This window comes from Parasteatoda tepidariorum, chromosome 10 (assembly GCF_043381705.1).
Source record: "Parasteatoda tepidariorum isolate YZ-2023 chromosome 10, CAS_Ptep_4.0, whole genome shotgun sequence".
Taxonomy (NCBI): Eukaryota; Metazoa; Arthropoda; class Arachnida; order Araneae; family Theridiidae; genus Parasteatoda; species Parasteatoda tepidariorum.
This window is the reverse complement of record NC_092213.1, coordinates 30,129,185-30,155,357: the sequence shown is the minus strand read 5'-3', so window position 1 is coordinate 30,155,357 and position 26,173 is coordinate 30,129,185. Positions and strand designations below refer to the sequence as shown.

Here is a 26,173-nt window from a genome sequence, read left to right as displayed (position 1 = left end):
AAGAAAAATAGCCATCACACCCCCTTGTTGCACTTGTCTTAGAAAGTTTGCAGTTGCTTCCACTATCATCAAATCATAATTATTATTAATCAATTTAATTATTAAATCATAACTACAGACACTTAAAAACATACATTTATTATTTTATTAATATATGCAAGCTCATACTCAATATATATATGTTAATTTATTAATAAAAATGAGTAAATATGATTGCTTTGCTACTGTTAGTAAAATAAAAAAACATTCTTTCACTAATTGACAATGTTTTTTCATAGAACGTGAAAAGCCCATAGAAAGAAATTATTGCCCTTTTAGAATAATAATGCCCTTTTTTTGCACCCTGCCCTTTTTTCTGCCTGAATGAGCTCTATTTATTTTAATATGTTCTTGAAATTATTGATGTCCATTGAATCAAAACCGTTAAAATTTAACATGAACCACCAGGAAATGATTGTTCATGATCTGCTGTATCAGCAACTGATTACCATTGACCTAACTTAAAGAAATGATGTTTTTTGTTCTGTCTATTTCTCACGAAGTAGACAACCGAATTAAAATGGCAAACAAGAGTTTCTTTGGACTAAGAAAGAAATTAAGATCAAGCCTACTAAGTCGAAAAACCAAAATTAAAATTTATAAGACTCTTATTCTACCTGTATTGCTCTATGCAAGTAAAACATGGACACTAAACGCATACACTCAGCGTACTCTTGGTGTTTTTGAAAGGAAAATTCTTAGAAATATTTTTGGCCAAGTACAGGAAAGAGGCTGTTGTTGAATACAACTTTGAATTATATAGACTCTATGGACAGCCACAGATAGTGCAGGTCATCCGAAGCAATAGATTAAGATGGCTTGGTCATATCTGGAAAGGTCCAGAAAACAATGCATTACGAATCGTCACCTTTAAAAATCCTTATGGATCTCGGACCAGAGGAAGACCTCCAACTAGATGGCACTACTAAAGATCTCAAAGTAACAAAGATTACAACTGGAAAAAAGTCGCCATGGATAGGAGGCGTTGGAGGCTACGCGTAGTTGAGGCAGCCAAGGCTTGTAAGGGGCTGTCGTGCTGAAGAAGTATTTTTCACGAAATAGCATACTCCTGTATGATTGTTTGTTTTTCACTTAATGATTTTCAGCTATTTTCACGTTTAAATTTTTTTTTCATACTGAATGCATGATCTGTTTGTGCTAAATATGCAACGTTTAACACTTCTATTAATGTGAATTAAAGTTTTAATTGCGATGTTAAATATACATAATTCCATTGCAGTATAGTTCACAAGAATTACAATTGTGTTCTTGTTAAATTGATTTTTGTCTTATGCATTTTAAATGTGTTTTTTTTAAAAGGGCGAAAAACTTTGAGACATGTGAATAGACCAATGAAAATACCAGGTGCATGAATTAATGAAATCTTAGTTATTGGTCCTTTGGACTCTGGACTAAATTTTCTTATTTTCTATTCCTGATGTTTGAGATTAAGGAGTAAAGGCTTATTTATGTTGAGGGAATTGGTTGAATTGTTCTATATGTTTATTAATCTGCTTTTGAAATTCATACTGTACCTTTTCTGTTCTGTTAATTTTGTTAAAAAATTTTGATTGAGTTGTTTGTTTTATTAAAAATATAATCGAGCTATGTTACATGCTGCTGAAAAATGTGTACATCATAGTTTATTCTGCTCTAGTGAATCATAAACTTTGACAATCGTCATCCGCTTGATTTACCTTTCGTTATTGGATAAATGTGTACACCATTTACTGATTTCTGTGTCTATATATTGAAAAATCATAAGGGAAGCCGATGCTGTTCTGGATGTTCATCTTAATGTTGCAATTTGTGTAACTGTGTAAAGATTATGGCTTAAGAACTTAAAAAGACTATGGTGTATCTAAAAATATATATTGAGTTGAAATTAAACAAAAAAATTAATAAACATTTGATAATTAAAGAATTACTTAGTGTTGAACTTGTTAGAAAAAATAACTTGCATGTCGCTGCAGGGATGCAGCTACGGTGTTGAAATTTAGTTTGCTGAAAGTACTCTTATGAACTTAACGTTGAGTGTTTTTGCTTACCATTCCTCCTCAAGCTGTTCTACCGTGAATTGTTAGGCTTTGCAAGTAGGTTGTCAGGCTGAGGATAGTCATCCACTCTGTTGATGATCAAAATTATGATAGCATATCTCTGAATTATCATTAGCTATGTTTCCCTAGAGTGTCGCGAGTAGCCCTTTGTGCAGCTCTAATGCAATGTAATTGAAGAACTACTGTATTGAAGAAGGTTTTAGGCCAACTGTGTTTTAGGTGTTTACCTTAACATTGCATTTTGTTTCACTGTGCCAAGAACTATAAGACTAAGAAACTTGAAAATACTATGGTGTGTTGAAAAGTGTACAGGGATTTAGATGAAATGAAAATTGACCATATGTTATTTAGTTCGAGAATTATTAACTAACTTTTCTTTCAAAATACCGTATGATCTTTTCTATTGGCTTTAGGAAAGCAACTACTTTGTTAAAATTTGATTTGCTGCAATGTTCATACTCAACATATGTTTTTTCAAAATTCCAATTTGTGAGCTATTACAATTTTAAATGCTTTTTTTTGTGATTTTTTTATCAATTTTTACTTTACGTTACATCTTGCTTTGCTGCTTAAAATCTTTGACTTATAAACTTAAAATTATGAAGGTGTGTTGAAAAATTGTCAAGGAGTTTCAAGAATTATTAACTGTTAAAAACATATTGGTCAATTTAATGGTCAATTAAAGTTGGAATTGCAAGGTTTGCAAACTAAGCAAGGTTTTTTATTATAGCTTTCTGAAACTCTGGAGGCAATTATAATTTGCCCTATATTGTGTAATTTCACAGTTGTCCTTTTGAGTAAGGATATAATTAGTTTTCTTCTTGTGAAAACTATAGCTTTTTTTATCAACTTTAGGCTTATTAATGGAATGTAGTTAATTGGTTAGAATTATATTGTGTATTAATTTGAAAACTATGCATTATTTAGATATTTTGACTTTTTTTTTCAGTCTATAAATCAATTTAATGGCTTGCCTCACACTGGACACTACTATGAGTTGTTCAAAAAGCGAATAACTTTACCTGTGTGGGAATATAAACCAAAATTTTTTGAGATGTTGAAGAAAAATCAAATTATGGTACTTGTGGGAGAAACTGGATCTGGGAAAACAACACAGGTAGTTTATTTTTACTTCTTTTCTAAATTAAATTTGAAAGCCACTTTTATTTATTTTAGCTGTTCTTTTTTTTTTAAATATTTTCTACATTTTGTTTATAATATTAATTAAAAATATTTACATTATTTCAGATTCCACAATGGTGTGTAGAATGGCTGCGTGAACAAGGTATAAGAAAGGGTGTGGCTTGTACCCAACCTAGAAGAGTGGCAGCAATGAGTGTAGCTGCTCGAGTTGCTGAAGAAATGGATGTCATGCTAGGACAAGAAGTAGGCTATAGCATTCGATTTGAAGATTGTTCATCTATGAAAACAATATTAAAGTATGTATTTTAATGTTCCATTTTTTTTTATCTAAGTTTCTAATTGTCTTTTAACTTTACTGAAAACTCTATGTATATTTAAATTTTAGATTGTTTTAGTTTGTATGAATTTTCTGTTTAGTCTTGAGTTTTTCTTAAAATTTTTTGAAAGATTTTGTAAAGAAAATGCCAAATAGAAATTTATTCTTACAATTTTAGAAAGTTTTATAAGTTGTATGTTGTATCATCGGTAGGTTTCTTTTACCTAACTGATTGGTTTTCAAAATCATTAAATTTTAACTGTAATATAAAGGTTCTAATTGTTTTTGAAGAGAATTTGCTCAAAATAACTTACATTTTTATATTATACTTATATTACTATTGCCTGTGAAAAAGTGAATACCTATTAAGATGTCTTATCTGATGTTACATTTGACATTTAAATTAATTGATATTTTCAAATGTTATTCTAATAATTGTGTTAAAGGTAGTTTGGATAAATGATTCAAACTTTACTCACAAATGTCTCGTGTGAAAAGAATCTTAATCTAGTTTTCAATCTAACATTTACAACAACATATGAATACAAGCTGAACAAATAATTGTAGCCATTGTAATAAGTGCAGTCGAACAGGGTACTCTGAACTTCTTTATATCTTACCTGTTCTGAATATTAAAAAATCTGAATTATCCTAAATTTAAACTGTAATAAATCCTTCCCACAATTTCTGTTACCCTAATTGAAAGCAAAGATTCGTCTACCAGTCATGTTATATTGCAATGCACCTGGATTTTACCCATATTGTTTCAAAATATGAAAGAAAAATGTGTTACTAGCTGATCACTTTCAACTAGACAGTGTATTGCTAGTCTTATTCATGTGGTAAACAAATTACAAACATAAAATAATGCTTTATTGCAGTTCCATATTCTTCTGAATTATGGTTCAGTCATTTGAATGGTAACATTTTCAATATTGTATTGCAGCACTAATCAGTGTTGATTACCTATTTAAACTATATCAAACTTTATGAGATTATGGTATTTCTTAATCATCAACAATAACTGAGAAGTCCCTCTTTTGTCTTTGCATTGTATTATTCACTAAGTTTTTGCTTTTTTTTTATGTTTTGTATATTTTTTTTAAAGAATCTTCTCATTTATAATTTTTTAGAAGGAGTTTTCAAATTGGCAGATTAGTCTGTTTCTTGAATTACAGGGTTCTACTGTAGTTGTAGTTTTAATTATTTTTTTATTATCCATGTCTAGTTATTGTATCTCTACAACTAATCTGAGTGATGATGTATGATATTAATATTAAAATAATGATTTTATTTTTGCTATTGTGCTTTTGATAAGTTTATTTATTGGGGTATCTTCCCACGGCCATGAGTTTTCAAAACATTAATCTGACTGTTGCGTTCCTTCTTCTCTTAGCTGAAGTAATAAATTTTGTTTCGTATTAATTTAAGGCCTTATTAATTTTTCAGATACATGACTGATGGTATGTTGCTCCGTGAAGCCATGAGCGATCCTCTTCTTGAAGCTTATGGGGTTGTACTTCTTGATGAAGCTCATGAACGTACATTGGCTACTGATATTCTAATGGGCGTTTTAAAACAGGTTGTGTCTAGACGTAAAGACATGAAAATAGTTGTCATGAGTGCAACTCTTGATGCTGGAAAATTTCAGGTTTGGATCTTGTCATTTATTTTAAAGAATGTTTTTCTTAATTTGTTTTATGGACCTGCCAACTAACTAGCTTCAAATATGATTGTTGTTTTATAAAAAATAAAAAAAATTTTTTTGCTCAAAATCGTCAATTGCCTTTACTAAAACTGGAGCAAAAGCAGATATTTTACCACAAAATTGGCCTGATTGAAAAATTTAAATAAAAAAAATTTTCCAATTTTTTCCAAAACCTAGCATTTTGCTTATAAATTATTAAAGCTTTGCTTCAAACACCAGTTATCAATGACTTTCAACATTGCCATCCTGCTTGAGAGCTAAGTTTAAATTTGATGCAAATAGTTTTTATGGAGTAACCTGATAGCATGTTGTAAATCTGATCTTAATTTATTGTGAAATCATATTTGATTACTGCAAATATTTGTTTTCTTTTGAACTTAAATCTTGTAAAAATGTATACATGTAAATATGTTTTTTATAAAGTTTTGGTTTTAGTTTAATTGGTTTATTTTTCTAAAATTTTCTATGTAAGTTGATCGCAGATGGTATTTTAATACTCTCCATTACTTTTCTAAAAATTAAAAAAAAAAAAAAAAAAAAAGCCGGGTGCCCAATTTATTATGTTCCTTTATGTTTTGTTCCATTTATTTGCAAAATTCTATTTTAGAACTATTTATAAAATTTTTTTATGGTTAATGTTATAAATCCAGTTGTCCTGTCTTTGTTTTTCTCTCTATGTAGTTGAATCATAAAAAGAAAAGTGTTAGTTGACTTAAAGTAGACTTCAATTGAGTTTTTCAGTTCTAAATTGTTTTTATGTTGATGTTAATTAAAAAGTAAAAGTCATTTTTATTAGCTATAATTTACTATGTTGTTATATTAATTTTTTTCACTGTAAGTTTGTTTTAAATATTTTTTTACTTAATATTTTAGAATTATTTTGATCATGCACCATTAATGACTGTTCCTGGAAGAACACATCCTGTTGAAATCTTCTATACCCCAGAGCCTGAACAAGATTATCTTGANAATCCGGATTTCCGGATTTTTCGCTAACAGTGATCTGGAAGTTTCCGGAGATCGAAGGTCCAGACATTTCAAAAAATCATTGATCATGACAGTTTATTTTATTTGTTTCTAAGGGAGATCCAGAGAGATACTTTATAAGCTTATATTCATGATTAATATTCATTTTTTATCAGTAAATAGTTGTTATAATCATAAACTCGAGAAAGAAAGACATATTTGTAAATTTTAATTACTTCTCCAGGTCATCATAGGTATGTGTAAATGGTATAGGTATATGTAAAATTTTAAATATATTTTAAGTTAACTGAGAAATATTGAGAAAAAGGAAAAACCCTTGTTTAAATTTTTTTCAATCTACTGTTTTTTTTTTTTTTTTTTTTAAAACTCAAGAAATTTTCCGGAATTTTGACTTGGGCTCACAATCACCCCTGATATACTGAGCTGCATTCAGTGGTAAGGATTTTTAACTCTCATGTGCGACCCTGTTCCATTTTGCAAGAGATTCTCTATTCCAGACTTCATTTTCAATCCTGTGTAATAGAACCGAAAAATCTCTTGAATTTTTGCTGATTATGGGAACCAACTAAACATTATAAATTTTTTTCTATTAGTGAAAGAAAATTTCCCTTTTCCTGTTAATTTCATCGTTTGTGACAAGCCATTGTCTTCGTCACTGTAAGTAAAACCATCATCTGTCAGAAACTTGTCAACCCTGTCTAATTCTGATATTTTTTAAAGTCCTTAAAAATATTTTTTGAGTGCTTGAAAAGTGCTGAAAAGGTGCTAACTTTTTGTTGAAAAATTTGGCTATGCTCTCTGCTTTAATAGATATACAGCAAACTTGGGAATTGAAGTATTTGTGATAACTTACTGAAGTGCCAATAGGAATAAACAATTCTAAGATTTTCTAATTAAAAAATAAACCTGACTATATCAGTACAAAGTATCCTAATTCTATGATGTAACCATCAATATCAGTTTTTAAAATTGAATTCATTGAATTTTAAATCCAAATAAATATATGATGCTTCACTAATATTAAACTGTTATATGTAAATTAATGTTTTGCTTTTAACAAAGAAAGAAATCAGAATTTAAAAAAAAGTAGGGATTTCTAAAACTGAATATTTTTCAATAAGAAATTTTCCAAAAAATTATTTCCATTTTTCTCAAAGATGGGCACCTAAAAAAATAAGACCTAGATCAATCCCAGATGACACCTATTCTTTTTCAATTCAAAAAAATAATGTTGTAAAGGTGCAATTGAGAATATTTTTTTCACCTGCAGAAATTTTGTTATTTGCAACAAAAAAGTGGTTTAAGGAACATTTTTATAATTTTTTGTTTTCATTATTAAGGTGATATAGAATTTCATTGAAATGACCTATTTCCTGAAAATTCATGTAATTCTATTTCTGAAATCAATACAATTTGTATATGTTAGGAAATTGAAGAAGCTTGCAAGAGAATCAAAAGAGAGCTTGATACATTGGGTCCTGAAGTTGGAGAATTAAAATGTATTCCACTATACTCCACTTTACCACCAAATCTGCAACAGAAAATTTTTGAACCTCCTCCTCCAAATAAACCTAATGGTGCAATTGGGAGGAAAGTTGTGGTATCAACCAATATAGCAGAAACATCTTTAACAATTGATGGTGTAGTTTTTGTGATTGATCCTGGATTTGCAAAACAAAAGGTATGGTTATTTTTAGTTTTTTTTTAAAATATAAAATATATTCCTTGTTATAAGCATTAGGAATGTCTTAATATAACAATGGTATACTGGTTAGTAAACTGCAGTAAAATTCAGCAATGGATATTTCATAATTTCTATTAATTTTTTAATCCCGGCCCCCCGAATATCCCTACAAAACTAAAACAGCAAATAATATATATATATATATATCCTTTTTTTTATTATTTTTTTTATACAAACCTGAAAGTTTAAATATTTTATGGGAGCTATTAATTTTTCTTTTCGAACATAACATTTAAGCAAATGGCAGATATTTGTTTTCAATAACTGAAAGACACTTGAGTATTGTGCTGGAATATAATAGGATTTAATAAGCATGCATAATTGCATGCTTGTTTTATTTCCTACATCTGAGCACTTTAATAATTTTTTTGTAATTTCAGTAAGACAAAGAGTAATTAATTCTATTTTCCATTCTAAAACACAATGGTTCCCAAATGATGTTCCACAGAACCCTACAGTTCTATGCACGGAGTTAAAGGGGTGTCAAGAAATTGTGCCTTTTTTAAAATAAAAAATATCATATCTAGCTTGTTATTATATTTAGATTGTTCAATAGTTCATAATTTACTTAATATTTTGGGGGTCTGTGTAAAATTATTTAAAAAATGCCAATGAAAAAATATAATTCTTCTATTAACATATTGAAAAAATATTAAAGATATGCATTTATGGAAAAAAAATTGCATTAGTATTTTCCTTCACACTTTTCAAATTCCAATAAAATAATTAAATTCATTAATGAAGATATGTTTCCCTTATAACCATTTCAAGTGTTCATAACACTTCATATTAGCAGAAACTATTTTATTCATTTATTTTCTTAATTTATTCCTTTATTATAGTTGCAGTTAAAAATTCTAGATTCGGCTCTTGGATTGCAACCTAACATAAAAGCTTAATTTAATAATAAATTGATGGAGAAATTTAATTTCTCTTAAATTAGTAGTTTCATAATAAAATAGTCATTTATTGGTTAATGCATACACAATTGTCTTCATATACTTTGTTCAAAAAGTTAGGGTTCCACCGAAAGAACATTGATTATTTGGGGTTCCATATTTGGAAAATTATGAACGACTGCTATGATGCACTGGCGTCTAAAAATTAGTTCTGTCTTTTGAAAAATTTGAACTATTGTTAATCCATGTTTATATTCTTTTTTCACAGGTGTATAATCCTAGGATCAGAGTAGAATCTTTGTTAGTATCACCTATTAGTAAAGCTAGTGCTCAGCAACGTGCTGGAAGAGCTGGTAGAACTAGGCCTGGGAAATGCTTTCGTTTATACACTGAAAAAGCATACAAGACTGAGATGCAGGAACAAACATACCCTGAGATTTTGCGTTCTAATCTCGGAACTGTTGTTCTGCAATTAAAGAAGCTTGGTATTGATGATTTGGTTCATTTCGATTTTATGGACCCTCCTGGTTAGTACTTTTTTATTTGAAATCTGAGAATATTTGTGATGTGCATATTTAAGTATTTTTAATTACCGTATATTCCGGCGCATTACGCGCCCCGGCGTATAACGCGCACCCGTAATTTCCAATAACTTTTTTTAAATTTTAAGATATACTCTTCGTATAACGCGCACGAAAATTTGGATTGTACATGTGCAATATCTCGTCTAGTATCTATAGAAAACCAGAAAGCCTTTTTGTGTGGGACATGTTTTGTTTTGAAAGTATGTAACACCGATATGGCAGTTATTCCGGGCGGATTGACACCATTAGTTCAGCCATTGAACGTCTGCTTAAGCAAACCATTTAAAGCAATTTTAAAAAAAGCAGTGGAACACTTGGATGTTGGAGGGCCTTTACGAAAGGAGGACATATGCGTCATGCAAGTTTGGAAACAGTGGATATTAAATGTATGGGATGAAATTAAGCCTGAGATGGTTAGAAAATCATTCAAAAAATACAACATTTCAAATAATCTGGATGGATCAGAAGATGACTGTTTATTTATGGATGAGGGTAACACAGATGATGAAGACGAAACAGATTGTGATGACGTGCCTAAAGAAATAAAGGAAGACGAACATAATGAACTATTTACGTAATAACGAAAATCAATAAAGTATATAGGTAAAGGTATGTCATTTCTTTAAAATAAAAGTATTTTTCTATATTTAAATTTTTTAATCTATAAATTTTTATGTTTGGCGTATACCGCGCATCCGAAAATTCCAATGTTACTTTTCGCATTAAAAGTGCGCGTTATACGCCGGAATATACGGTATGTTATATTAATACATTTTATATAATGATTGTGAAGTTAGTTTTTGATAAGTGTTACGATTTTAAGTTAAACACACATGTTCCATTGAATTAATCTCACTACAATCAATTAAGCATATATTGGATCAGGAAAAAAGTAATTTTGTTTTTAATGTGGAATAAAATTCAATTTTCTTTCCACTCGAAAAATGAATGTTTTGCATAATTTACACTAACAAAACAACTGTCCATATTTATAATTGAAGTCAAATATCTAGGTTTTTTCCTATTATAACTTCAATAGTTTAAATGAGAAGTTTATGATAACTTCAAAAGTTGAAAGTTAGCAACAAAAAAAACTTGAACTACCTTTGTTAAATTGTTACCTTTGTTAAAACTTATTTTAGTAAAATTGTCGTCCATTTTCAAAAAAAAAAGCTAATATTAAATAATAATTTTTTGAAGTAGCTGAAGTTTACACATTTTTTGAAGTTGCACAAGTTTGTATCCATTTATATTTACTTGCAAGATAGATTTGAATTTTAGAATGGATAAAATTTAGTAATTGAGATTCATATAATGTTGTAAAGAAGAAGAAAAAGAACATGCCGAAAGTTTTAATTTAGTAAATAAAGCAATTGTAATTCCAAAAATCGATAAATTAACTTATCTATGAAATATATATAATCCTATTTAAAGTAGCATTACTATGATAGTAATTTTAGTTGACGATTTTCAGTTTATAAATTTATAATTTAAATATTAGCTTGAAATATGATAAAACAACAGATATTTCAACAAAGGGCAAATTTCTGCTCTTAACTTTGGTGGCTATTGGAAAAGCTATTTTTGTTCCTTAGAAATTATTGCTTGATAAGTCTTAGTTATTTTATAAATATTAGTTTCTAATATTGAAATGATTGAGATGTATTTTTATTATTTACTTTTTCTAAATCACTAAACATAACTGAAATTTAAACAAATTGAAAAGAATTTGCGTATTATTTTAATAACATTGCAATTTTATGATGTATTTATTTTATTTGTAATGTAATTCTACTTTTCAATTTATTTCCATGAAGCTTCATTAAATTCTTTATAAAAAATTTTGCTGATACCTGTTTTTATAAGTTGTCAAGTATGCAAGTGCAGCACAATATGCCACTCACTATATTTTAAGCTTAAAATTCCCGTGATGATTTTAGTCCATTGAAATGATAAGGAGAAACTGGGAGTTGAAAATTTCTCTCAGTTCATCCCCCAGTCACATGATTTTACTCTGGAGACAAGAATTATCTTGCAGTGGGCATTTTCTATCTTTATGGATATGATGTGATGTACTGGCATGTAAAATATAACGTTTAAAATTGATTGAATTGCACTGTAATGGGAACAAACTTTTACTTTAATTTTTAGCTCCTGAAACATTAATGAGGGCATTAGAACTGTTGAACTACTTACAAAGCTTAAACGATGAGGGAGATATTACAGATCTGGGAGCTGTAATGGCCGAGTTTCCATTAGATCCACAACTGGCTAAAATGCTTATCTCATCATGTGACTTTAACTGTTCCAATGAAATTCTTTCAATTACTGCTATGTTATCAGGTATTATGGAATTTTACTTAGAAAATAAAATTTTTATTATTTTTAAATGTATTGTGTTGATTTGTAATCTTTTTAATTATTAGTTTCAATATAAATTGTTGAGTTTTTAGTATAGAAACTATGAATGCATTAAATTAAACAACAGTGTGTATTAATGGTGAAAATGCTATCTGTAATAGACCATAATTCTTGCAAAAGCTGTGCAAAAATTTCTGTTAATAATTTATCTAGATACTATACTACTTGCTGGCTAAATTTACAATTTTTTGTTTAGTATTATCAGATTGGTTTATTTTATATTGTACAGCACTACAGCCTGCTGTGATCCATTTACTGCCGAACAATGTAGCTCCAAATTTTCCTATTTTTGGCATTCAACTTCCAGGTTTTTCACCTTCAAGGTGGTTAAATCATTTGTTGCATCATTCAACCATCTTTTTTTTTGGTTTTCCCTTTGTTCTCAAGTTTCCATTTTAAAAGTTTTCTTAGATTTCTATTATATAATCTTCCAATATTCCTCAGCCATACCTAATGCCTGAATTTTAAAAAACAAATTATATTTTTTCATTTGATTAAGTGGTCAATTCACTATTGTTTCTTATTCTCAACTTATTATTTACTTGAATTGGTCCAAAAATTCTTTTTAAATTTTCCTTTCAAAGATTACTAGATTAGATTTGTCCTGATTTGTTAAAGTCTAAATATCTACAGGTGTCTAACGAGTGACCTGTCCGTCATGGTTGATTCTATTCCTCTTAGCTCTCTAGGTTCAACTCACCACTGCAAGGTGGAACCACGGAGTGAGGGATTGCGCTTATATGGCTTATTTTCAATTTGCATCTGGATTTTTTTACCGAAATTTTTTTATTTAAAAACTAATGGCAAGTTACTTAACCTCTGCTTATGGTGCTTACTATGGTGAAGCCAGTAAGCCAGTTTGAGCTGTAGTTTATAATTCCAGTTTTTTGTAAGAATTGACCATTACACACAAAAAAACAAAAACAAAAAAAACAAAAAACAATTGCGGCAGCAGTAGATTATGATTGCTCTAAAATGTTCCCCCTTTTATTCATTTTTTCCCACTTACTTATTCTACTTACTTTTTTGGCAAATATTTTGTTGAGCTCTATTTACATTTTATAAGAATGTAAATATTTTAATTTTCAATTAAAAGTTATTAGTTGCCCCCTCCAACTATGGAAATTGGTGTTAGCTCCAGATTTGTTTAACGCAATATAACATGTATATTATACAATCTAAATATTTATTTACAATATATCTTACCTTTCATTGTCATCGCATTTGGCTCGACAGCTTAAGGTGAGCCAAGATCTTCTTGTTAAAGATATCCCCGCAACATCCTATATTTAAACCTAAATTACCGTTTTTTACTTCAGCCTTTAAATATTATTTTATTTATTGAGTGGCTAGAGTATTTAGTGTTTTAAAAGATTCTGCATGTTTTTCCCGTTTTACATATAAATTAAATAGCTATGTCTACAGCTTAATTGAAATTATTTTTATTAACTACCAAGAATTTAATGTTTTCATAGTTTTTTTATTTTAATGTTTGTAAAAGTATTTCATTACACATCATCGTCAAAGCTAGTTGTGAATTGCAACCGATATCAGTAACTTGTGAATGGGCTAGCCTCTAAAGTATTCCATAAAGAGCTCTCATCATAAAGTCCTAGATATCGCTTTGCCAGAGACATCAGTTATTTAAATGTCTTTTTTAGTTTCCATATTGTGTAAATAATCCCACTTTATATTTTAAATGCTACTTTTTGTTATGAAGAAAGTTTTTTTCTCTCTTACAGTAAAAGTGTGTTTATAACTTGATAAAATTATAATGTTTACATAAATTTAATTTTTTTTCTTTTTTCAATTCTGATGCTAATTTAATGTTTTATAATGTTTGAAACAATTATTTTTAAAACTAATAAAAATATTTTCATAGTTAAAAAGTGACATTTTATGCACGTTTGTGTGAACTATCACAGATTTAGAATTTTTTAAAAAACATTTTTTATTGTCTGACAAAAGTTTTTTAAACGTTCATTGTTAAATAAGAAAAGAAAATTTTCTGTTAAAAAGATTTTACTTTACATTTAAAGTTTAAATTGTTTGCAGCTTTCTCAATTTAAAATTATATATATATATATATATATCAGTTATTATAAATATAAATATTTTAAACAAGAATTAAAATTACTGATTTATTTTCCATTATGTTAAAAACATTTTAAAATCTAGTTATTTAGTTTTTTCATCTTTCTTCAAACAAAATATTTTATTAAATTGTTCATATGTTTTTGTATTTAGTGTTCATTTTTTAAAAATTAAATGTGGGCTGTTCATTTAATTGTTTTGTTAAGATAGTTGAAACTCAAAAATGCAACAGCTTTTTTTTTTTTTTAGATTATACACTTATTATATGTTACAAATTGATTGCATTAAGATTTAATATGAAATTGTGGTTTCGGCCGAGGTTTTTCTTTGAGAAATATAAATAGCTTTTATAATAGTAAAAAAAAATTTTTTTTTTTAAGTGTGCTATGAGTATACATTTATTTTATCATTTAGGAAAATTATCGTAACTAATTATCATGATTTGCTATTAGAAAATTCATTTTAAAAAGTTTTAAGTATATTTCTGAATCATTGCTTAAAAGATCTGACCTCAAATTTTTCTTTGGGATAATTTTACATTCCACACATTAATGTTTTAATTTTTTAAAATATTTTTACCCTCTTACTCAAAAATGGGTTCCGATAAGAGTTAATTCAAGATAAAGTACTTTGTGATGTTTGCTTGAAAAAGGTGTATTTATTTGAGACATCTTTTTCTAGAAACCTTAAACAAGTGTTCTTGTTTAGGGTATGTGCGTATTGCTTTACATACACATTAAGTTTAGTGGATGTGGGGCTGCTCCTTTTTGTATTTTGTGCGGCCCCCCCACCCAACACTGTTTAGTTCCACAGTGCTTTGTGAGACCCAATGAAGCAAAGAAAGCTGCGGATGATGCTAAGATGAGATTTGCACATATCGATGGAGACCACCTGACTCTTCTAAATGTTTATCACGCCTTCAAGCAGAGTAAGTCTCCTCTTTTATGTATTTATTTATTTTTATCTATACAGTAAACATTTAACTATTATAGTGTTAAGGCAGGAATACATTCATCCTAAAAAATTGATGGTTCAATCTATTTTCTGAAAATATGTATATTTAAAATGTGCCCGTTTCTGGAAGTAAAAATGAATGTTTGAAAGTATAAAAGGAATTTTTTTTTTCATTAGCATGCTAACTCTTCTATTCTCAGTTGATGTGAATACCTTTTCTTTTAATGGGTACAGTGCCCAACTGCACAAAGTGCAACAATAACTTGAGGCTTCTATTTCGACATTTTTTATCACTGTAAATTAATGTTTCTCTTTTTTTTATCTCCATTTTTATTAAGCTTAAATGCATTTATGACTGTCATTGAAATTGAAATTAGAACTAGTAAATTAATAAATCATAATTTGTATTTTATAGTACAGTACAGAACCCGTTATCCGGAAATCAGAAAACCAAAAAACCAGAACGAAATTCGATACATTTTCCCGCTATTTAAAAAAATAATAATAATTCCTCATAAGATTTTAGGATTTTTCTTTCTTTTTGGAAAGATGTTTACCTTACTATCATTTTGGAAATAATGATTAGTGTATTACTTCGTTTTTCTTCTTTTTAAGATTATTTCCAAATATTAATTTTTTTTAGTTGGGTTTAACAGTAAAAAAAACTGCTTTTTGTAGCGATTCAGAAAACTGGAAAAATCAGTTATCCGGAATATCGATGGTCCCGATCGTTCCGGATAATCGGTTCCCTACTGTCGGAGTTTGCGATTCAGATAGCATAATTACACTTGGCAGTTCATATTTGTGACGTCTCTCCTTTATGTGTGATGGTTTAACCTCGGTTCGCTCAATTATTCACTCGCAAGGATAGCAAGAGCTTTTCATATATAATATTTTAATTTAGTATTTTATTTAGTCTTTATATTTAGAGTTAAATATCAACAGGTACATAAACTACATAACGTAACTCTGGAGCTCTATTGCTCCCTACTCCATCTCTGCATCCAGTCTCTCTCGTCTCAGCCTTCAATCTAAATTTCAAATCTTTTTTCTCACAAAAAATGTCCTTCACTTCTCCTTACTCCACCCCCACACTAGGGGAACGACACTTCCTGTGTCCCTTACCCCCTGACCCTCAGGTCAGGGGTCAATCTAATGCGTGGGAGAGGAATCAGAATCGTGACAATATTATTGCGATCTAACATATTTATGAATCTCATCGTGTTTCAAATTAATAAGATTCTCGTCTTGCATATTGTTATTTGTTATAACATGATTGTGAAGCATGAGTTATAATTCATATGGGCATGATTTAATTACAATTCTTACATAATGATTAGTAAACAATATTTCCAATTCATATAAGTGAAATTAATTGCAAACCTGACTTCATGACTACAAATCTGAATTGCATTTCGCAGCTTATATTCACACGATTTTGAAGCACGATTTATCTCTAACTTCATGCTTCCATTTTTGATTTTTTTTCTTTTAGTTTGTTAAATTACAAATTATTGTTCAGTATAATAACTTTTTAAGGAAATTTGTTCTGAATTTTTTAGAAATTTCTGTCTACTTTTTTTATTGTCCAATAGCTTTCTCTTTATATGTTTCTTCACACTTTTACTTTTGGGGATGATTATATAATCAGAGGTCCGTATGGGCTGAATTTACTACCGTTTAGCGGTACCTTCACAAATTCAACTTTAGGAAAAAGGGTAGTTTCACAAAATACTTTTTCTTAAAATTTTATTTTTATATCCCTTAANTTTCTTTAATTATAATACATTTTTAACATCTTCTAATTTTTAAAGCATTGAATATTTTTGCTGCATCATCATATGCAAAATGTTCTACATCTACTTTTTCATCAGCTATTCTCATTAGGTTGCTCAAATGAGTGTTTGTTTCGTTTTGATCGTTTCTACCCACGTTTGTTTCATTTTCATTTGTCCGTTTCGTGGTAGAAGATATTGCCTTAACAAGGCATTTGTCCATCTTACATTAATGGGCAAAAAATTTGAACTTCTTACATGGAGAAACCTTAACTACGGTAAACGCGTGGTAGCAGAGAAATGCGTTCTGAAAGAGGTTTCGTGTTTCGGAGGGATGGTGTTCTGTTGTTCTTAAAGGTTCTGAACAATACAGGTAAATAGGGAAGCTAGATAATGGACAGATGTTGAAAATAATGAAAGATCCAGGAAGAAAAATGTAACGGATTTTATTCTAAATTTGTGCAATGAGAAATTTTTTTCAAAATGCGAGAAATTCGTGAATTTTGAAATTGGTTTATAGAATGCGCGAATTTCTCGCGGTAATCATTTTTTAATGCGAGAAAAGAAAAAATATGCGAGATTCTCGCGTTGTAGTGAAAACACTGCTTCACAAATTCAACTTTAGGTAAAAGGGTAGTTTCACAAAATGCTCTTTCTTAAAATTTTATTTTTATATACCTTAAGAAACGATAAATCCCTATTTTTGTGATGATTTTTTAATATAATTTTTTAATTTTTCACAAAATAGGTACCTCTCAGAAAAACCTAAATAGACCCCTGAAAATGCAAAAAATTTCTTAATGGTTTGATTTGTATTTTAATTTATGTATCATGTGCAAATTTATCATGACTAGGATAAATAAACAAGATTAACTTTATAGTAATACATATAATTGCAAAGCATTGCAAGTATTGAGTTTGTGAAATTCACAATTTATCTTATGGCCACACTTGTTAGTTATTTCAACTTTTTTATGGCTTTTTGCAGTTAGAAAATTTCCAATTTGGCTTAAAATTATTTATATGTATTGCTTAATATTTGTTTTTTTTACAACAACAACACATAAAACTATTTTGTTGCACACAAAAGGTTGACAAGTTATACCTATTCAACTCCTTCAGTGGTACGTATTATCTTTGCAAACAGTAAGATTTGTTATTTTCTTTTAAAAGTTTATTTCATTAACAATTCTTGTTTGGGAAAAAAATTAATATAAAGAAGTAGTAGCTTAGAAGTTATTTATTTCTGAAATAGTTAATTCTAAAATAGTTCTTTTATAAGTTCTTAATTAAGAATTATTATAAATTACAACTATAATATTCTAAAAATGTCACCTGTTTTTTTCCACTAAGTTTTTCAATTAATATACCTGAAACAATTTCAATTATTTCATTCAACATTTGTTACATTTCTGGATTGCTCTACGTTATTAGATTAAGTAAAACACATTTTTCCATAATTTTATTTTAAGTTTTTAGTTTAAAGGTTTCAGCCTTACCAACTACCAAAATAAGTCTTTCATTTTCGAAATTTCAGAAAAGAGCAATACTTAATTACATTTTTAAAAAAATTACTGTATTATACACTAATAATTTCATATCAATATGGCTAAAATTTACTTTCATTTATTTTACAATCATTTATCAGATTGTGGTTATTCTGTTTTCTATTTTTTATTTAATCTGCATTTTGTTAAAGTAGTTAATTTTGATAATTTATGAAAAATTAATTCCTTGTTTAATATTTTTTTAAAATTTTAAATTCGTCAAAAAATTGAAATGTAAACGTGTTGTAGAAAAAATGTGTATATATACTATGTAAATGTTCCTAAAGTTGAAATTTATTAAAGCGGCTTTTGTTCTTTATCTATTCTAAAATATTTTAATTGTATATATTTTTAATAATTCAGACCATGAGGATCCTCAATGGTGCTACGACAACTTCATCAATTATCGATCTTTGAAAAGTGCTGATAATGTCCGTCAACAATTATCTAGAATTATGGATAGATTCAGTCTGAAAAGGACATCTACTGAATTCAGCAGCAAAGATTATTACATTAATATTAGAAAAGCACTGGTTGCTGGCTTCTTCATGCAAGTTAGTATCTCAATTGATAATTTTCTACACTTTGGTTGATGACTTAGTTATCAATGTTTCTTAGATATGTCATTTCAGAAATTTTTTAACTAATACAAATTGAAATTTAAGAACTTTGATTGTTAAAAAATGCAACTTTGATTGTTAAGAAATGCTGTTATATTTTGCATATTAATAGCAGTTTTATTCTTTAAACTTGGGATGCATAACCTTTTTCAGTGAATGGCCACGTGCACAGCAGGTTAACTAACGAAGGGCCGCACACGTATTTAGATATTTTGAGGCAAACATATTAAACATAAGTGTTCTAAATGCTAACTTTTTTATGACTTAACTTAGTAATATATTTGTAAAATATGCAGATATAATGTGCTTGCAAATTTATCTTCTGGAAGACTAATAGAAAAACGAAATTTGAATTGAAATTTTTGTATTGTAATATCATACTAAAAATATTGGGTTTCTTTAAACCGTGCGGAAAAATTGAGCACATCAAAAAGTTATAAAAAGAGAGATTTAAAATTCTCAATAATTTTTTTTTTGTTTTTTAATTTTTGGAGGAAAAATTTTCTTTGTGTTAAGAAGCTTCTGCGGGGCTCACATCAGCAGTTGGTTGGCGACGTGTGGCCCTTGGGCACAGGTTGTGCACCCCTACTTTAAACAATGCAGAAAGTAGTTTTTTCTCCATTGTTAAGGAATTTGTCTAGTCTACTGTTCCTGATAAAAGTTTAAAAAAGCTTTTTCAACAATCTTGACTCTAAACATCAATATTGGTTACTCATGCAATAAACCTATAGATGTTAAATCTGACTTATATAGTTATTTAAATGAATGGTTAGTGATGTAAGAATTGACTTATAGTGTCTGCAAACGCTAATAGTTTTATGATTAACATAATTTGATGTGATTCTAAATTTCACCTATTTTTTTCCCTCGTTCATTAAAGAGTTTTGCTCACAAATCTGCAAGATTGTTTAATTCAAATTTTGGGACTTAAATATAAACAGATTGCTACATCTAAATGTAAAAGTATTGAATTAAATTATCCCAAACTGTTTTATTGTATTAACGCAGATTTAGGTAAGTTAGGTTAGGATTTGGATAAAGTTTAAACCTAATCAATTCACTCAGATATCACTACAATTGCATCTACAATTTCCTGTGTAGTTTTTGGTTATTTAGGGGGAAAATCATATTGTTATATTAGTAATTTAGAATGTTTAATGATTAATAGTCTAAAAAGTTAATTCTTAATGATGTTATACAATTTTGTATTTACTATTTGTTGCATATTGGCTAAGCATTCTTTAAAAAATATGTAACTTATTTGTTCATTTTTATATTGTATTATTGTTAATTGTAATCATAAATAACAATACAATATAACAATAAACAATTTAGTTATATTCATTGTAACATTGTTTATGTTTATCATGAAATGTCACATAATGAAGGTAATATCATAGGAATAACAACGAAATACTGCCTTTAGTTTAGGATTTTAATTTGAAAAAATAATCGAAATCAACAATGTAATAATAGCGGAGAGTATATTGAAAAAAATAATACAGGTACTTAATTTTCATGATAATGATACCCAAAGAAATCTGGATTTTCATGTGATTATACCATAAAATTTATCTATCTAATAAGCATGCACTGTCATAAAGTTTTTTAAAAAAATAAATCAATTCAATTCTATTATTGGTTTGAATTTTCAACTGAGGCATATTTTATGTTAGAAATCTTGTTATGCAAAGTAGCACAACCATTTTTGGGTAGTAAGCCGTAAAAGTTACTAAATACAGAGTCAGAGGACCAACATTAAGATAATGCTGTAACTATAAACATGTGAGAAATACTTAGATTCTGTTTAAAAGTAGTTAGATTCTCTTTGAATAAATTTAAACTATTATACTTATTAGATCAAATTATGATAAACTTATCTAGGCATTGGCTTACAAGAAAAAAAAAGGACTGAAATTTACATTCATCCTTAAAGTTAACTTTCACCATGGTTCAGAATAGTGTCAAATTAATATGATGACTGTTGCTAGAATTTTGAAATTATTTACTTAATTTACAAATTTATAAGTTATTATTCACTAAAAACATTGAATCCATTGCATAAATAGAACTTTCGTAATGAAACTTAAATTTTCGCATTCTCATAATTTGAGAAAGGCTATAAACTAAACTAGTAACTTTCTGTTTTTCTTTTGTATTTTTTATTCATAATTTAGACTGTTCAGGGACCAAATTAAAAACCTTTGGGAACCATTTTTGGGCCATAGGTTGTGCATCCCAGATGCACAACCTATGCAACCAGCATAAATAGTTATATTTTAATGGGTTCTTTTTTCTTCTTCCAGGTTGCTCACCTTGAAAGAACTGGCCATTACCTTACAATCAAAGATAATCAAATAGTTCAGCTTCACCCATCCACTTGTCTAGATCACAAACCAGAATGGGTTGTATATAATGAATTCGTCTTGACTACCAAAAACTACATTCGAACTGTCACAGATATTAAACCAGAATGGTACGTGTCTTTCAATACAATTTTGAATTGAAGAGGTTGTTTTTTTTCTAAGTCTGTCTTTATATGAAATTACGCACTTTGGGGAATAATATGCTATTTTCATAACTGCTTTGCGTTTGTAACAGTTATTCATGGTTGCAAGGTAAGCCTACCTTCAGCCAGTGCCCTTTATGCTCATTTTGAAAATGGCACAAAACTTCAAAATGAAGAAAAGCCATGTGCTTACGAAAATCATTTGTGATCTAATTTTTTTTTTATTTAAAAGGTTACCTGGCATTTTTTAGAAAAGATAAAATTTATTGCTCCATTTTAAAGCCAACATGATTTGTTAAGAAAAGTTGGTTTAAAATTCTAGCTTACGTGTAGGGCACTTAAATTGTGGCTCCGTCATATAGAACACACACAAATAGTTTTATTCATATACACAGAGATGCCAACTTGCTCCGTACTGCGAATAAATATTTTCAAGTGGTAGTTTATTAATTGTGATTCTTAATTTAATAAATTCAATTTAGTAGATTTTTATCTACCACTATTTTTAAACAATTCATAGGCTTATATAATTCCACTTTTTTCAGATATGTCATGCTAAACCTTTTAAAAAACTATCAATATCTGTCTAATATTTGCAAATTTATTTTGTAGTTATTTACTGTTTGGCCAGATGGGCAAGCCGTGTAAAATTAACATGGCATTCAAAACGTTAAGGAATATTTAAGTACACTTAACTGATTCTATGCAATTGTCATTTTAATTTTTATATTATTGAAATATTAATATTGTTAGTCTTTGCATAAAAAAGGAAAGCACATCGATTTGTAATAAACCTCTAATGTTTCTAAAAATTCCTTCCACGTCTTTTGAAAGTAATGTACTTAATTTGTTTTTGTGCTCTGCCAAGTATTTTTTTCTATCTACTCGAAATAAGTTTATAAAACATTATAATTAATTATTTTCCTTTTATTCATTTACGTTTTGTTTACAAATTAGTTTTGCAGATGTTTTTTCCCCCTTTTATGATGCGTGGTGAAACATTTCTTTTATTTATATATTCTCTTTTATCTATGTGAGCAAACTGAACAAAATTTAATCTGAACATTTGAGTTTATTACAAAGCTTTCCGTTGCTTTAGAATTTGATTTTAATCACTTTTGTTGCAATTTATGCGTCTAACGTGTGTGAATTCTATTTAAGGTTACTGAAAATAGCATCCTTATATTATGATGTGAATAGCTTCCCATCTTGTGAAGCCAAGAGACAGCTTGAATTCCTTGTCAACAAGATGTCAACTCGAAATTACCAAGAAGGATTTTAATGTTTTGTGTCTCTTAAGAACTGTTTTTATTGATAATAACTCATATGGCGAACTCACTTGTAACAATATAGAATCATAATGTGTTTCTTTTTTTGTACATTATTTAATTATGCATTTCTGAATTTGTATGACTTATGGGAACATTTTTGTTTTATCATTAAAAGGCAGATCACATTTAGTTTGATACTTATTTTATTGGACTTCTTTGTTCTACACCTTTAAATGTTTACCTTCTGTTCTCCAATTTTCACCCAGAAAACTTCCGGCAAAACAAATTGCTTTAAGTGCAGAAGATTGTACAGTATTTATTAGTTATTCAAATAATCAGAAATACAGTAACTGCAATGAAGTGTATTTCACAAGTAGGATAGAATATTTTAACACAATCAACTCAGTTCAAAATTTTAAATAAATATGGCCCTTTCCTTTATTTTGTACCATCAGATGATTAGCATCACATGCTTTAACTAATGACCTACAAGATAGATCCGGCTGCTGCATAGCAAAAATAGGTACAAGTACAAAATAGTATATTTTTAATACATAAAACCCTTATAACTTCTTATCGGTTAGCCTGATCGTCCCGGGATAGGTCTCATTCAATTATATTCAGTGGAAGAACATACATTAGAAAACATGCTTCACTTGCTTGGTAATTCTTCACCACAAATCACCACTATTTCCTTTTTAAAAAAAAAGGAGGTAGGGAAGCAGACATAAGAAAGTAAGGGAGCTTTTAATTATCATTTATAATAACCTTAAAAAAAACTATAGAAACAAATATTAGGCATATATATTTCCGAGTCCAATTTTACTGGACTATAAAAAGATACGGTATAAGAATTTCATATTCTCAGTATTATCTTCTAACGTTAATTAATTTTCTATTACAAGTTGGAAATCAAATTTAGTTTTAAATTTATTAATGCATTTCTAAGTTTTAAATATTTTAACGCAACATATGTTGATTTAAATATCTATAAAGCATTAGTATCAGACCCTAATTTTAAATTTAACCTCACTTCAATTTGTCAATTTTGAACACCCCCATGGAAAAGTTATACCTACGTGCTTGCTTAGCATCATAATTAAATGAAGCTAATTAAAATAAATCAGATGTTAAAAGATGCTGTGGGATTAATAAAATTACAAACTATTTAGAAAAACAAACAGTTTAGAATTAAAATTGAACATACATAAAGATATTTAAAAATTATACTATTTTATAATCAAAATTAAATAATTTTTTTTTCAAAACTAAATTAGTTACCGAATGCAAATTTTAAAAATTATCGCATAACAAATTTAATCAACAAAAGAAAATAATTTATACGATGAAAATAACCAAAAAAAAAGAAAGAAAATTGCAAATAAACAAAAGTAAGTTATAATTAAAACTAAATTAGGTTTTAAAGTGCAAGAAATAAAAAAAATAAAGAAAAACCATTCCATGTATAAAATCACTAAATGTTTCAACCCATTCTGCCTTGAATAATACTCAGCAAAATAAATAATGCCATTTATTATGGAAATGAATTATTCATAAAGATCCATTCAAAATTATTAAATTTTTCTCCCATTGCCAGTTATCAGGTTATCTCCATGGCTTATGTGATAATGAGGATATATCTTATTTTGAAAGAAAACAAGTATTTGATATTCAATTATTGATAATAACAATGCAACAAAAAACTTGAAAGAATATAACGATTGGCTGGATTTTAATATTTAATAATAATGTAACAGTTGGAAAAATTTTTTCATGCTTAAAAAAAATAATAATCAATACTACATTACTTGGGCCGTGATAGCCTGGTCGGCAGGGCGCTGGGCCCATGTCCGAGAGTTCGAACCCTGCCGGCCGAAGTTGGTGACTGATGCACATTAAAATTCTGTCGAGTCGCAAAGTCCTCCATGTTCCCTTACCAAATCAATACCTCGGGGGGTACTGGATTGGAGAGCGATCGTTCTCTGATTCAGGTCAAAATTACGATCTGTGGATGTATGAATGGATCCGCCTTGTAAACAGGTGTGACGTATGATGTGGCAGAAGTCGGATTCTTGGTCATAGATGGCGCCACTGAAAAGCAAGAGTACACTCTGCCCAGGAGGTGATGGCCGGCCACGCTCTCGAACCATGGTTAAAAAATTAAGATAAGTTTTTTTTTTATTCTTTTAATATATATATGTATATATATATATTATAATATTTAATAATTTAAAATTATGATTAATTGTTAGACCTGATTTGTAAGTTGTATTGGCAGTAACCATTATTTCTTAAATGTAATCTGATATTTGATTTATTCTTAATTTCTTTTAAATAAACTATATTTAATTTTCAGTTAATTACAAATTGTTATATTATAAATAGTAATTGTACTAGTTAAATTTAATTTATCTTATAAGTCTTATTTACTTTGTTGTAACTGGTAAATGAAAGTACATTAATTGTAAAAACTGACAGAACGCTATGTCAGCATTAAGATTCCTTAATAATTTTGTTAATTTCACATCCAGATACAACAATACAGAGCTATCTGGACATTTGCTTAGGGCAACCATAAAGTTGCAAAAATCTGTCATCTCAATCATTAACAAGCATTTCAACCAATTTCCACCACTGTGGTGTACTGAATTTTTTGATTACATCAGTATTAAACATGCTTGAAGAAAATATTTTCGAGTCTTTTTAGCTTATAGCTCATGAGGGGAATCAAACATTTTGGGTGTTCTGTTTCTAACCACTCCTCAGCTTTTTGTAACATATCAGTGGTTAATCTTTTACTATATAATTAGGATCCATAATGAGTTGGGAGAAGAGCTTGGTTCATCCTTTTATCAATTTGCTTTTTATAAGGGCAAAGATTTTCACTATTAAATGTATCAAGGCAAAGCTCAACGGCAGTAGATATATTGGTATTTTCTGTCTGCATCAGATTTAATACTTCGCTCAGTTCTGATAATTGTTTTTGGTGCAAGGCTTCTATATATATTATATTGCAACATGTCCAAAATCCGTATAATGTTTGTAGGAATTTCTACTATAACTTCAGTTGATATTTATACATACTTATGGTAATTCTTAATGTATGTATCAATACAATAAATTTGAGAATTCCAAAATGTAGATTTGATAATATCCATAATATGATTGTAATCTCATCTGCAAGGAGATTAATATAATGCGCAGAGTACCAATATGTTACAATACCCTTGTGTTTCTCTTCAATAAGTTGCCTTAGTTTTACAATTTTATTTTCATTATAGGTACATATTGCAAAAACCTCTAAGCCCCAATTATTCTTACAATGTTCGATATCTTTTTCTGCTAATTCTGCACAGTATTCTGATGTTTTTTGTTACTTTTACAATCAACAGCATTTCATAAGAATGAAGAGTTACCTGTATGAACGCATGTTGCAAGTACTGCATCCCTATTTACATTGGACCGTTCATCTAATAATAATGTAACAGTAATACTTTGCATTTCT

General features: G+C 28.6%; 1 protein-coding gene across 1 annotated transcript in view; it reads left to right on the top strand.

The window, feature by feature from the left end:
• LOC122268224 (putative pre-mRNA-splicing factor ATP-dependent RNA helicase PRP1) overlaps window positions 1-22,857 on the top strand; it is a 25,856-nt gene extending 2,999 nt beyond the window's left edge. Inside the window, 12 exon segments of the mRNA XM_071186112.1 lie at window positions 3,046-3,213; window positions 3,345-3,535; window positions 5,005-5,206; window positions 6,137-6,261; window positions 7,501-7,548; window positions 7,676-7,931; window positions 9,162-9,420; window positions 11,629-11,820; window positions 14,798-14,920; window positions 18,632-18,822; window positions 21,195-21,364; window positions 22,559-22,857. Of these exon segments, the coding sequence (XP_071042213.1) occupies window positions 3,046-3,213; window positions 3,345-3,535; window positions 5,005-5,206; window positions 6,137-6,261; window positions 7,501-7,548; window positions 7,676-7,931; window positions 9,162-9,420; window positions 11,629-11,820; window positions 14,798-14,920; window positions 18,632-18,822; window positions 21,195-21,364; window positions 22,559-22,679 (2,046 nt within the window). The 3' untranslated portion in view covers window positions 22,680-22,857.
• The last annotated feature ends 3,316 nt before the right edge of the window (window positions 22,858-26,173 follow it).